The following is an 11,918-nucleotide window of genomic DNA, read 5'->3' as shown; positions in this document are numbered from 1 at the left end:
TGGGACAAATTTTGCTTGAAATAATGACTGGCTACGGCACCTGTATAGTTACGCTTTTGAGTTACATGCGTTTTACGGAGCAATGAAGCTGAATTGTCTCTTTTCCTCTCGTACATACGCGCCAACAGGCGCGAGACCAACACCGTTGAAGTTACCATTGACATGCTTATATATCGACCGACCATTCGTACACACACATCTCCACTCTTTACACAACCTTTTCCCACATCTAAGTCCTAAGGAAGAAGTGCTCGCCTCGCTCTTGAACTTCAATTTCCATGCCAACCTCAAGCCAAGTCTCCAGAGCCACCCGTCTCGACTCTTCCGAGAAGAGAGGCGTGAGCATCATGCCCAAGCATCCGTTCTTGGGGCATCCATCATCGATGTTGCGATGCTTTCGGAGATAACGGTCAGGCTCTACGGGGTGGGGGATGCCGTTGGTGGGGTCTACATTAGGTAGTTTGCATCTATATCGGCACCGTTAGAAAAAAATGAACAGGATAAAGATACGAGGGGGGCTTGTTGATTCTTTACCTAGAGGTGCGGCATGAGACATGATAAGTGCAATCTGAGCTGACTGATGCCGTTCCCTGTGTGACGCGGAGGCTCTTCCAGCCATCCTCATCATAAGCCGGAGGCCCAGAGACTATGAAGACAAGGTTAGAAACCAGGATCATCTAGGTCGAGAGGGGGTGTCGGCAAGGAGAGAGACAACATACCAACAACATTGGGCCTGAATCTCCGCACGGTGAAATTCTTGAGAGTGGGATCGGCTATCTTCTCCTCCATGTCCTCGACACTAGCAAGATTGATGAGATGAATCGGGTACTTTGGCCGCCGTTAATTTCCTCAGTTCGAGATCACAAAGCCAGGTTGTTTTCGCACTTACGGAGTCCTGGAATCTTACCGAGGGTTGATACCCAGCCTCCTCCTCCTTGGGCGCATTTCGATAGACCTCCCTCAACGTATCCGGGCCCATCCTGAAAGCACCCAACCTCTCACTGACACCGAGATAGGTAGTGAGTTCGCGGGGGACCTCCGCCTCCATGTTCAAAGCCGTAACGACATCCCTCCACACCCTCACCTTCTCGTACCTATACCCCCTGCCGGCGATCTCGGCTTCGGAAGGCAGGTTAACCGGCAACAGGATCTCCTTCTCGGGGACGCCGCGCCAGCCTTTACCGAGCTTAGCAGCGATGTGGTCAAGGACGCCGAGCAAGCCCGGCCTGCTCCACGGGAAGCGCACAATCATGAAGGTCTCATCCGAGCCCCGCTCGGTAAGCTTGCCTCGGGTCTTAACGGCGTCGGGGCACCAAACATCGATGGCGACATTAGCCATTCGCGGGAATTGCCTTTGCGTGATGAAATCCCAAACAGGTTCCTCTCCGGCAGGCACGTCCTTTAGCCTCGCAAAGGTGTACAGCCTGTCATATTGCAGGCCCGAAGCGAATACTTTCGCCTTTGACAACTCGATCCCCTTGCACGACTTGATAGGGTAGATGAATAGGCTCTGGATTCTCGTCTTGGTAGTTGGTGAGGATCCGGTTGCCGGCTGCGTGTTCTTCTCCTCCGGTTTCGGTAGGTTGGAAGCTCCAGGCTCCAACCCCAGCTTTGTGTGAGTTTGAGAGAGTGCTTCGGAGATGCGGATGGGTACTGGCGGGAAGAGGATGACGACGGGCACCACGAAGCTGCAGAGGGTGAGGAGGAAGACAAGGGTGGTTTGGACGTCGAAGACCGCAACGGCCTCCTCCAGAGTGAAGTCGAACATGGTGGAATTGATAACTGAGTTGAGTTTTCTCTCAGCTCCGATGTTCCCGGTGATGAAACTCGATCTTAGACACCAAAAGTATACACGCGACCGCCCACAGTTGTGCCTTTATCAATCTCTCATGAGAAATTGTATGATTATAAAACTGGGACTCTTTTTTCTCTCCTGGAGAAGTCCAATTAAAAGAAGAGAAGCGAAAAAGCAGGAAAGAAGAGGAAGGGTGAATATCTAAAATTGAGAATTCACATTTGAGAATCCTCAAGCCGCCCGTTTCATCTAGCCTTTGAAACGAAACTTACCCCCTGGAATAGCCTCACCTCTCCCAAAACGTCCGTGTCGCCACCCTAAAATTCATGGTTGTAGCAACTGAAACCAACTGTAAACATCACGTGATCGAATATTGGCGTTGTGTTGGGATGAACTCTTCTATTCATGAACCCCGATCTCGGCTCCGAAACGGGCTCTCGCAAGTGCCGGGCCGTGGGTTTGAAGGGACACTTTTTATATAATTACCGGCACTAAGGAGACTCCTATACTTTGGGGACAGCACTGGCAGTGGGACTAAGAGTCACTGTCGGCATATTTTAAGACACAAGGGGTTATAAGGGCGTGTGTTTCTATTGATACTCCTAGAAGGTAGGAGGAGTCGACCTCATACGAAGCCATCTAGCTAGCTACATATATAATATTCCACCGTAGACCATAACATAAAAGAAACGAAATCCGAACAACTTGCCATTCTCCCAACTAAAACGCGGTAATAATTCGATCGACGATATCATGGACAGGGCTTCCCGGAAGAATCTTCTGCCCACCCAAGCAAAAACCGGACTCATTGTCGTAGTTGGCAACATTCTCGTGGGGATGGGCGTTGCAGTGTCTGCAGTGTTTGCACGTGCTTCGGCCATGTCGACAGATCGTGCTATGCTTGCAAGTCCTCGGGAGTTCATTGAAAATCGCTTTCCACTCAGTGATGACACTGAAGTCACTATCTCCGTCGGGCATGGGCATGCCATCAGGGAACATGATAGTTCCACGCTTCGCGTGGAGTTCGTACTCGGTCCATCCTGTCTGGTCCGCATCATCCTCGCTGTGGAGTTTGAGCCCGAATTTGCGCTGCAGACCTCGCTCAGAAACGAGAGTGCAGAACTCGGCTAGGAACGACTCAAAGCCCTTCATGTCGGGCACGTCGTACGTGCCATACTCATAGGCCTGGAGGGATCCATTGCCCTTGACGAAATAATGGATGCCCCGGAGTTGGCTGTCATTTGGGGGCACAATGGGCTTCATGATCTGCACGGCTCCGTATCCAGGGACAGGGATCTTTTCAAAAGCCATGACTTCCCCCTTGGTGGTGTCAAAGTGCTTGTGGATCAATCGAACACTGACGCCCTTGGGAACATTATGCTTGCTCAGCAGCTCGCGGAGGCCTTGGAGATCTTTGGAATGATCCTCGGGTGCCGTGGCAACTTGGCTGATTAAGGGCAGAGAGTTGTAGGTGCTGGAAAGCACGAAGGTATCGATCAGACAGGCCATTCTAAGACACCTGAGGGGGCAGTAGTTGTGGAATTGTAGTTCTGAAATCGTAGTTATGGGATTGTAATAATGGAATCAGTAGTTATGGAAGGGAAGCTGTTAGCTCAAGAGAAAAGAAAATGTTGATGGGATTTGGGTTGAAATTCACATCAAGAAGGAAGGGCAGCTATCTCGCCTTTTGTAGACCGAATCCGAAGCAGATGCCTATTCCGTCAAATCTCTAGTGAGTTCGGCTTTTCCATGATGGCCTGCTGGTCTCTTCCTGTCGGCCTGTTCGTCCTTCATGTTGGCTCTGTTAGCCCTGTTGGCCCTGTTGGCCCTGGTGGCCCTGGTGGCCATTCATGTTGGCCGGCTGACATTTTCATATTGGGTCGGTCATACGGTGCGGTCAGGCCAGCTCTATGGCAGGGTGATGCTCTGCTGAGTGTCGAAATTGATAAATAAAGTAAATAAAGAGAGCTGACGAGGGTTGGATAGGGTAGTAACAAGAATCGGTTGCCTAGAATTCCCTATCAACTACCTGTTTTTGCTCCTTGAGGCTCTCGAGTCTAACTGTTCCGTCCAAGCATTCACAGGCCCATTCATAACCGTGAAAGTAACATTGATGGTAATTAAGCATGTATAGTATCGAAGGCAAGATCGCTTGTGCAACTAGGATTAGAGTTCAAGAATTAATGCTTCCAAGCTAAAAAGCAGTTTGTGAGATATCGATCCTGCTGGTCAAAGACGATATATTAATATTCGATTTCTGGTCAATACCCCACAATTTTCACCCCGCCACGACTCAGCCATCACTTCGTACTAATGGCACATCATCATCATCCAAGAGAATGACATCAATGGCACAGCCCGGGGGCCTTGGCTGCAATTGTAAGCTGAGAGGCTTGGAGTGGAAACATCAATTGATCAATTAATTGTATTTAATGCGACCCGGCAGCGTCGATCAGCCGCACCCACAATGAACACCGGAAGAGAGACGCGAACAGGAACCATTCAAGCTCAACGTGATCCTAAACGTGCTGGCTGCTTGCTCAACTGGAAGGTGGAACCAGAACACTTCAAGACAACTTCGAGTTCTAAATCACATTGTTCGCCAGGAGGGGAAATAAAAGAACATTGCTACAATTAATGACGAGGATCTTTTCTGGTAATGCCGACTAATCGTAAAGGTAGTATCTAGGTCAAGATGCTTCCTCGATACAGTCCAACGCTTCAAGCTCAGACTTGGCCTGGCTAGGCCTTTGCTGGCTGTCCTGTCGTGGGGCTTATGGTAGGCATCGACGCCCCGCCCCTTTCCCTCCCAAATGCCCGATGTGTATAAAAGCTCCATCACATGCACTCGTTTCCTGGGCAGGCTGTGTGCCGTCCACGTTTCTAATCACACCTGATTTTAACTCCCCTCATCAGTTCAACATCGGCGATTTCACTCGAATGTTCGGTCCTCCTAACTTTCCATGCAACATTGATATTTCCATGCAGCTCCTGAGCTCACTCTTCCAGGAGCTGCCAACCTCCTCCTCCTCCTCCACCACCATTCGCACCACGCACTGGAGACCTTGTAATATCTAACACACCTTCGTGCCCGCTGGCGCTAAACCGGAATCCCCATACGACCTTGTTGACCTAGGAGAATCAAGTCTTCGCCGGAAATTGTGAACCACCTTCAGATTTCTTACTACTATTTACGACCGTCCTCACACCGCGAAGCGTGTTCCATTATCATGGAAAATCGCTTGCTAGGAAATCACCTGCTAGCCTCGCCGGCCTCCCGAACGAGCGACCAAGAAATCCTTGATAACATAGACGGCCGCATGCACGGCCCTATGGGCGGGTTTATCAAGAGATATTTCACCAATTTTCAATATGTCCACCAGGATGCTGCATTGGAAATTCACGCCGCCGGAAAGGTTGTTGGCCGTTGTGTTGTTCCAACAGCGGCCCCATCGCCCGGCAATTTCCTACAATGGTTTTCCAGCTATGTCTCGCGGGAGCTTGGCGGCGCTCGAGGCTCGTGGCATATATCCGGAGACCGTGGTGCACCTAAGCATGGGGGTCCTGACAACGGTGCACGTCTCCTCTTGACCGTGCCTGCTTCGCCGCCCTCCAACGTACAGATGAGGTGGGACGACGTCCAGGTTATTGGCCAGTTCTACCCTCGCCGTCACGTTCATTATCAGGATGGACTATTGCGCCTCTGCCGGTCCGCACACGAGGTCTTCGCTAGCCAGCCTACGCGGCTCTTCTTGCATGGCTTCTACATACGTGGTCCACTCATCGAACTTTGGGTCTTTGATCGATCCGGCTTATATTGCAGCGAAGTCTTGGATATTGAGAAAGACTTCATCCAATTTCTATCAATCATCCTCAGCTACCAGCGAATGACGGACCAGGATCTGGGGAAAACCAACATCATTGAGACTGATGAGGGCGGCAGCTACCTTATCCCTGATACTGCGGTGATACCCTCTTTGGGCAAGCTCTATCTCGAAAGCCAAGCAATTACGTCTCGCGAAGGCCTTGTTGGCACCGGGACTGTTTGCTACCGGGCTAGGTTGCCTGGCTCGAATCGGTGGGATTACGTCTTGAAGTTCAAATGGCGCTGGGCCAGGGAGCGTCCGGAGGATGAACTTCTGAAGCTGGCCAAGAAGAAATGCGTCTGGGGTGCCGTCTCAGTCGATTATTACAAAGAAGTTGAGAGTACGGCAAATCTACGACGAGGCATGCGGTGGGGGACACACAGAAAATTCGCCAAGATGGACTCTCCTGAGAAACCTGGACGTGTCGAAGAGCTGCGACAAAACGGGTCTGGGGATGCCGGCGGACTTGCCGACTATACACAAGAAACCGACAGCTACTTTCAAAACCGGATTCTTGCATGCATCGTTACGTCCCCTCTCGGCAGACCGCTTCACACCTTTAAGTCTTTGCTAGAGTTGCTTCAAGTGTTTCGTGATGCTATCAAGTGTCACCGGTCACTCTATGATGACGCCAAGATTCTTCACCAAGATATATCCTCGGGGAACATGATCATTCTGGATAACGAAGATGAAAGAAAGCCAAAGGGGATCCTGATAGATCTCGATTCCGCAATAGAGCTCGACGAGGGGTTAGAAACAGAGCATGGAATTGTTGGCACCAGACCATTCATGGCGATTGGCGTTCTGAAAGGTGGATGCCATACTTATCGACACGACCTGGAGTCCTTCCTTTACGTTTTCCTGTGGACCATAATCACGAATCATACGGAGAAGCTCCCGGAAAAAAGTAAACTTCGACAGTGGAGTGATGGCGACTGGGACGAATTAGCGACACGCAAGTCTCTTGACATGGATCAGAGCGGCTTCCAGGGTATTTTGGAGGAATTTCCTCCTGAATTCCACCCCCTTAAGCCTCTCGCCGAAAGTCTACGTCAAATTCTATTCCCAGTACGGGATGGGATAATTTGGACAGGGACGGACGACTCGCTCGAGGCCGCAGACAGGCTCTACGACGGAATGATCCAGATGTTCGAAGAGGCCATTGCTTCCCAGAGCCGAAGATAGCTATAATAAACTGGAGAAAGTGTTTCTCGGCCCTTCGACTTGATAATGACTTGGCTGTTGAACAAATCTCCTCCCTTAGGTGTAGTCATTAGCTTGATTTACGAATGTGCTGACGTGGTAAGGTATTGATTTTCTTTACGACGAGCTTCGAGTAATATGAAGTAGATACCAGCACGTTTGGTTTTGGTCAACATTGCATTCTGGCCGGTTCCTTTTCGTGAATGCTGTATACGCCATCGAAGAGCTTGGCCGGCTTTAACCAAATATTACGCCTCGTTGTAAGATGGCCCTTCGTCCCATCATCCTCACTAAGACGGATGAAGTAGACCGAGGCTTTCTTCATCAAAATTTTCATTTAAAAAAATAATGGTAATAAAAAAAATTTAAACCGTGATGGCAAAAATTGCATACTGAAAAAATCCGCGGAAATCACGCCGATCCGCAGGTGGGATATATAACAGCGGCAATTATATGGGGGTGCGAACGTATGTAGTGTAGTGTAGTAGCATCCCCTAAAGGCACAGTAACTACGAAGGAGACCGACCCTATTTCTGGACAACGACGTCGTGTCCAACCTCGCAGAGTGCTACCCACAGGGACCCGTTCGTCACCTCGCCCCGGTTCAAAGTGGAAACAAAACCGCGACCATTGGCTTGGGAGAGAAGTTTGCTCGCCCACTAGGGTCTCTGTTTCCACAACAATCCATCCATAGCGCACAGTTGTCCTACTTCGTACAGTCGGAGATAGGATGAAACGCTGAAGTTCTCTGTTATAGGCTGGGAACCCAACGATAGGCCCGAGAAGAACCAAGGTTTCCACGAGCAAGCCAGACCGGAGTAGGAAAGGGCGAGGCAATAATTAATCTCACACGATGTTCCATCGTCCACCTGCTCCGCCGGAAGAGAGGATGAGTGTGTGAGGGAGAAATTAGTCGGCGAGGTGGAGGGAAAATGGAAGAAGTTTTCACTTATTCTACCCGTATTGTTTTGGAACCTGCGGAGTCAAGATCGACGCCAACCAAGGCGGGTCCTCCCATAATCACGGAAAATTGTTCAGGGATGAGAAAATCCTAGATTAATCGACACCCACAGCGCCCCTAATACCTTTGTGTCGGACTGTGGGTTCCTACCGACGGCCCGCGTGGCGTTCAAAGAAGATTCGACCTAAGCAAGGCGCTCATTTCCCACTCTTCATGGGAAAAAAAACATCAAATGAGTCGCGGCGCTAGTGGCGTTCAACTATGACAAGGGAGCCAAGTGAAGATCCTGGTTGAGTGTTGAGCTTGGCGGCAAACCCTAGTCGAAGTGGTAAGTGGCGCTCAGATGGGTTTCTCTCCTGCGTCCGTACGGAGTACGAAGTAAACTGGAGTCGTAGACCTCCCAGGTTGTAGCCTGGAGTTGGCCAATGCAATGTCAAGACAGATGGCGAGCTCTCACCTTGGTGAGACAGCTACTTCGTATCTTTAGATGTCTGAGTACCCTGACCTTGACCCAAACCCAAACTGCCCCAGGCAAGGCGGTTCCCACTCGATAGCCTCGCCGTTATAAGGTCATACTCAACCGTGTCGTGGCTCTTCCAAGGACCCAAAATGCTATATTATAGAGCAAGACCCTGAACATTAATTACTCCTCGTCCCACTTGGACACCAGACAGGGGATCAGAAGAAAAAAAAATATTCAGACCCAAATCCTGCAGTCAAGACAAGCTTTCATGCCTCTCTGGGCAATGATCGACTTCTGCATTGCAGGATGAAAACCTATCCCCGACAAGGGATGGTTGATTTCTCTATTTTTACACACTTGAGAAGAGGCTGGACGGGGATACCGGAGATGATAATTTAGTGCCTGGCTACTCGATACGCGTACGGAGTACTCTGGGTTGTTACTTACTTCGGTCCTCGTACTACTAAGACTGGAAGGACTGAGGTGTGAAGAAAAGGATCCAATATCCAATATCCCTTTCCGCTCAGTCTCCACGTTATTCCACAGGTCGGTGGGATGGGACCTGGGCCGGCGGCAGGACGAACCTCGGGATCCAGGGCTGGGGTGACCTGGCCAAGCAGCCCTATAATGCTCGTCGTACGACCAACTGTCCCATTGGAAAGGTACTTCGTACCTGTCATTCTTTCGGGGTTGCATTGAACTGGAGCACAGCATTCCGGTGCAGGCAGGGATGAACTGTTGCCAGAGGTAGTATTGCAAGATTGGAGGTCCTCGAATTGCTGTGCTGTATTTATCAAACTAGCTAGCCAGGCTAGTGGTGGTAGTGATGGCGGTGATGGTGGTACAATCGTCAATGTCTTGCTTCAATCACCATCTCAAGGAATCGAGGAAGGAGCGTTCTATTTGATTAGGGGAGCTACCTTCATCATGTGCTAAGTTCCAAATTCCCTGCGTATTTGCCAGAGAGACGCACGAGCAACCACGCGGCAAGGCAAGTCCAAATAATGGATGGCATCGCCATGGGACACCATAACGCCTTGAATTCGCTGCTTGTTCACCCGCAGCCCACACTCTTGGATCTTGGAGGCCACGCCCTGCCATACTTTTATTAGATGAGGGCTTAGCTCCAGATCCCATGTACCACGCCAAGTGATAGATGCACATCCTCTGACTGTCTGGTATATGAATGCACAGGCATTCCCTCGAGTGCCGTTCCAGATCTGCAAAGTATGCAATCGGGGCATCTGAAGTGCAGCATCACCAGCTCTACATAGCATCGTATGGATCGTCTGGCGGCTTGTCGTACACCGTAGGAGCTGCGACGTCAGCGAAAGAGACTGGAGGCTATGCCATCTCCAGGTTGGCAAGCAAGCCTGGAAGAAATCCTCGGCGTTGACCATGTAGGAGACAGAAAGCTGCTCGAGATTGAGGCTTCGAAGAGCAAACGCGGCGCCGACTCTGGGGTCTACGATGCGGGAGGTGGTCACTTCATCCAGCCAGGGTGGCCGGCCATTGTTCAGTGCTACCGCGAGATCGTCGTTGAAATCTTCAAAAACTGACAATGTCTTGAGCGTTTTGGGAAGACTTTCTCGCACCAATTGTCTGAAATCTGCAGCTCAGATGTTAATATTAGAAATAGGGGTGCCTTGGGGATGGGGATCGAACGTTTGTCAAGTAGATCTCTCCGCCAGCTTTGCCATGGACGCCATGGCTCATAGACTATGTGCTCTAAACGGCAAAGCTTGTCCAATATGGGGAGAAATGCCCAAGAGCAAAGCCGACGACGGAGCTGTCGACGTATGATGAAGCATGAGACTACGTTAACCTCAGGAAGTCCTTTTCGGAAGCGCGGGTCGATCTGGCTAAAGAGCCGCAACACAGCATCGTGAGGGGGAGTCCTAGCTCTTTGGCCTTTGATCCAGCCATGCTTTGGGTCATGCCACCCGGAGCCATATTCCTGCAATGAAGTTGTGTCTTCGTTACCCTCGTCACCCGAGGCGAAGTGATAGTCCTTGAACCAGTGGTCAGAGTCGCTGGGAGAATACGCGTTAAGCTCTAACGTCAAGCCCGTCGACGACTTCCAGGTGCTGAGAACGGTGAATAGTTTCCACACTCCTTTGCTGACGATGGCGCTATTCCGAGATTCCCAGGACTCTGACTCCTCTCTTTTGCAAGATCGGCAGGTGTATCTTGCCAGCTCAATATTGAACGAAATATGGCGAACGAGGTCCCTCTGGCGAACGACCATACATTCAAGGTCATCCAGGCAAGAGACCTTCAACTGCAGCGTATGGAAGTTTTTCGCCTCTATGAAAATCTGCCATTCTTTACAGACAGATGCTAAAGAAGCCCAGCCAGGATTTATCTGGTGTCTGACTGCCTCTAAAATCATAAGGCGAATCTCCGCAGGTAGAGACATCCAGCACCTCTGTTTTGTTTCTATCGAGTCGTGAGGTATCACTCCATCACATCGAGCACCGCTGCAACTGTCTGCCATGATGACGAAATTTGACAGGGAGGATGGTATTTCGACCTGGGAAGTGTGCTTTATCAGCTATGTGTACCAATGTAGTGGTAGGGTAGGGGGTCTGCCCACTTACAGACGGTATCACGGCGATTTCGACAGAGTGTATCTCTCCTTTCCGATGCAGACAGTTGTCGTGCTCAACGCATCATAAACGGCCGCAAGCTGCAGAGCCGGAAATCATCTCATGACCTATGCCAGCCTTGAGTACTATCTGGGTTTCACATGCCCATCCTATGCCAGAGGTGCTGATAGAGTTCTGAGGGTTTGGGCACTAAAGGGACCAGCCTCTGAGGCTATTCATGTGCCGTGCTGTAAACAAGAATTTCGGAAAAAGTATTATTACATATAAACTACTCCTTGCTTTACAACCTTCTTCCCTTTCTATGATATTAGTTCTCGAGAAGTATGAAGTAGACATGGTGTCAGTTGTGAAGAATCAATGAGAGGACTTCTCGCACAGGACCTTAGATGTGTTGTTGCGCAGTGAAGATGTCACAAAATGATCAAGATTACTTCGTAAATCCCATCGAAATCTCCACCTATTGTCGCAATGGTGCCGCCATTTGACCCAGTACACCGCCTTCAGTATTGACGCGGTAATTACTAGGTAGCAACCTCCGAAGTAAGATCCACAACCCGCCCCATGCGTTCCTGATCACCGTTGTAGTGCAGCTCTCGGTCGGGATGGAGGCGGGATGGAGGCTTCGAGCACTTGACCAAGTGTGCTCACCGGCATGCAGCGCACGTCTGTCAGTGTCCTCCGCCCGCAGACAAGGGAGCTGAAGATTTGCTGTTGGTCCAGAATGAGAGGGGGGTGGCTAATATTGGGGCCATGAGCCGCATCAACCGTTGCTTTTCCCAACTGGGAGAAGAAAAAGAAGGCAGAAATAGAGAATCGGAATAGGGGGTAAGATTGCGCCGTCTAGCTTGTTTATTTTATTTATGTCTACTTCGTACTTCGTAGTTCAATTAGCAGACATTGATGTATCTGCATGTCGACATGACAGGTGGTACGCTATATGCCGTGTCACGGAATTCCGCTGGTCAGCCCGCTTGCCCACTCCTCTTCTGGGAGTTGAAAGGCAGATCTTGCGGCAGGTTTG

General features: G+C 50.3%; 2 protein-coding genes and 1 pseudogene across 2 annotated transcripts; 1 reads left to right on the top strand and 2 right to left on the bottom strand.

The window, feature by feature from the left end:
- Positions 1 to 229: 229 nt before the first annotated feature.
- Positions 230 to 1,768, bottom strand: SAPIO_CDS7326 (MOSC domain-containing protein; the record flags this gene model as incomplete). Its single annotated transcript, XM_016789209.1, has 4 exons — positions 230 to 467; positions 535 to 646; positions 720 to 828; positions 890 to 1,768. The coding sequence occupies 4 exons, from the start codon at positions 1,766 to 1,768 to the stop codon at positions 230 to 232; spliced, it is 1,338 nt and encodes a 445-aa protein (XP_016641036.1).
- A 747-nt stretch (positions 1,769 to 2,515) lies between these two features.
- Positions 2,516 to 3,304, bottom strand: SAPIO_CDS7325 (annotated as a pseudogene; the record flags this gene model as incomplete).
- Positions 3,305 to 4,777: 1,473 nt separating this feature from the next.
- SAPIO_CDS7324 (Uncharacterized protein) lies at positions 4,778 to 6,846 on the top strand (the record flags this gene model as incomplete). Its single annotated transcript, XM_016789208.1, has 2 exons — positions 4,778 to 4,862; positions 5,060 to 6,846. The coding sequence occupies 2 exons, from the start codon at positions 4,778 to 4,780 to the stop codon at positions 6,844 to 6,846; spliced, it is 1,872 nt and encodes a 623-aa protein (XP_016641035.1).
- Positions 6,847 to 11,918: the final 5,072 nt, after the last annotated feature.

Source organism: Scedosporium apiospermum, assembly GCF_000732125.1.
Source record: "Scedosporium apiospermum strain IHEM 14462 chromosome Unknown SEQ_SAPIO_0110, whole genome shotgun sequence".
Lineage (NCBI taxonomy): Eukaryota > Fungi > Ascomycota > Sordariomycetes > Microascales > Microascaceae > Scedosporium > Scedosporium apiospermum.
This window is presented reverse-complemented; position numbering and strand designations above follow the sequence as displayed.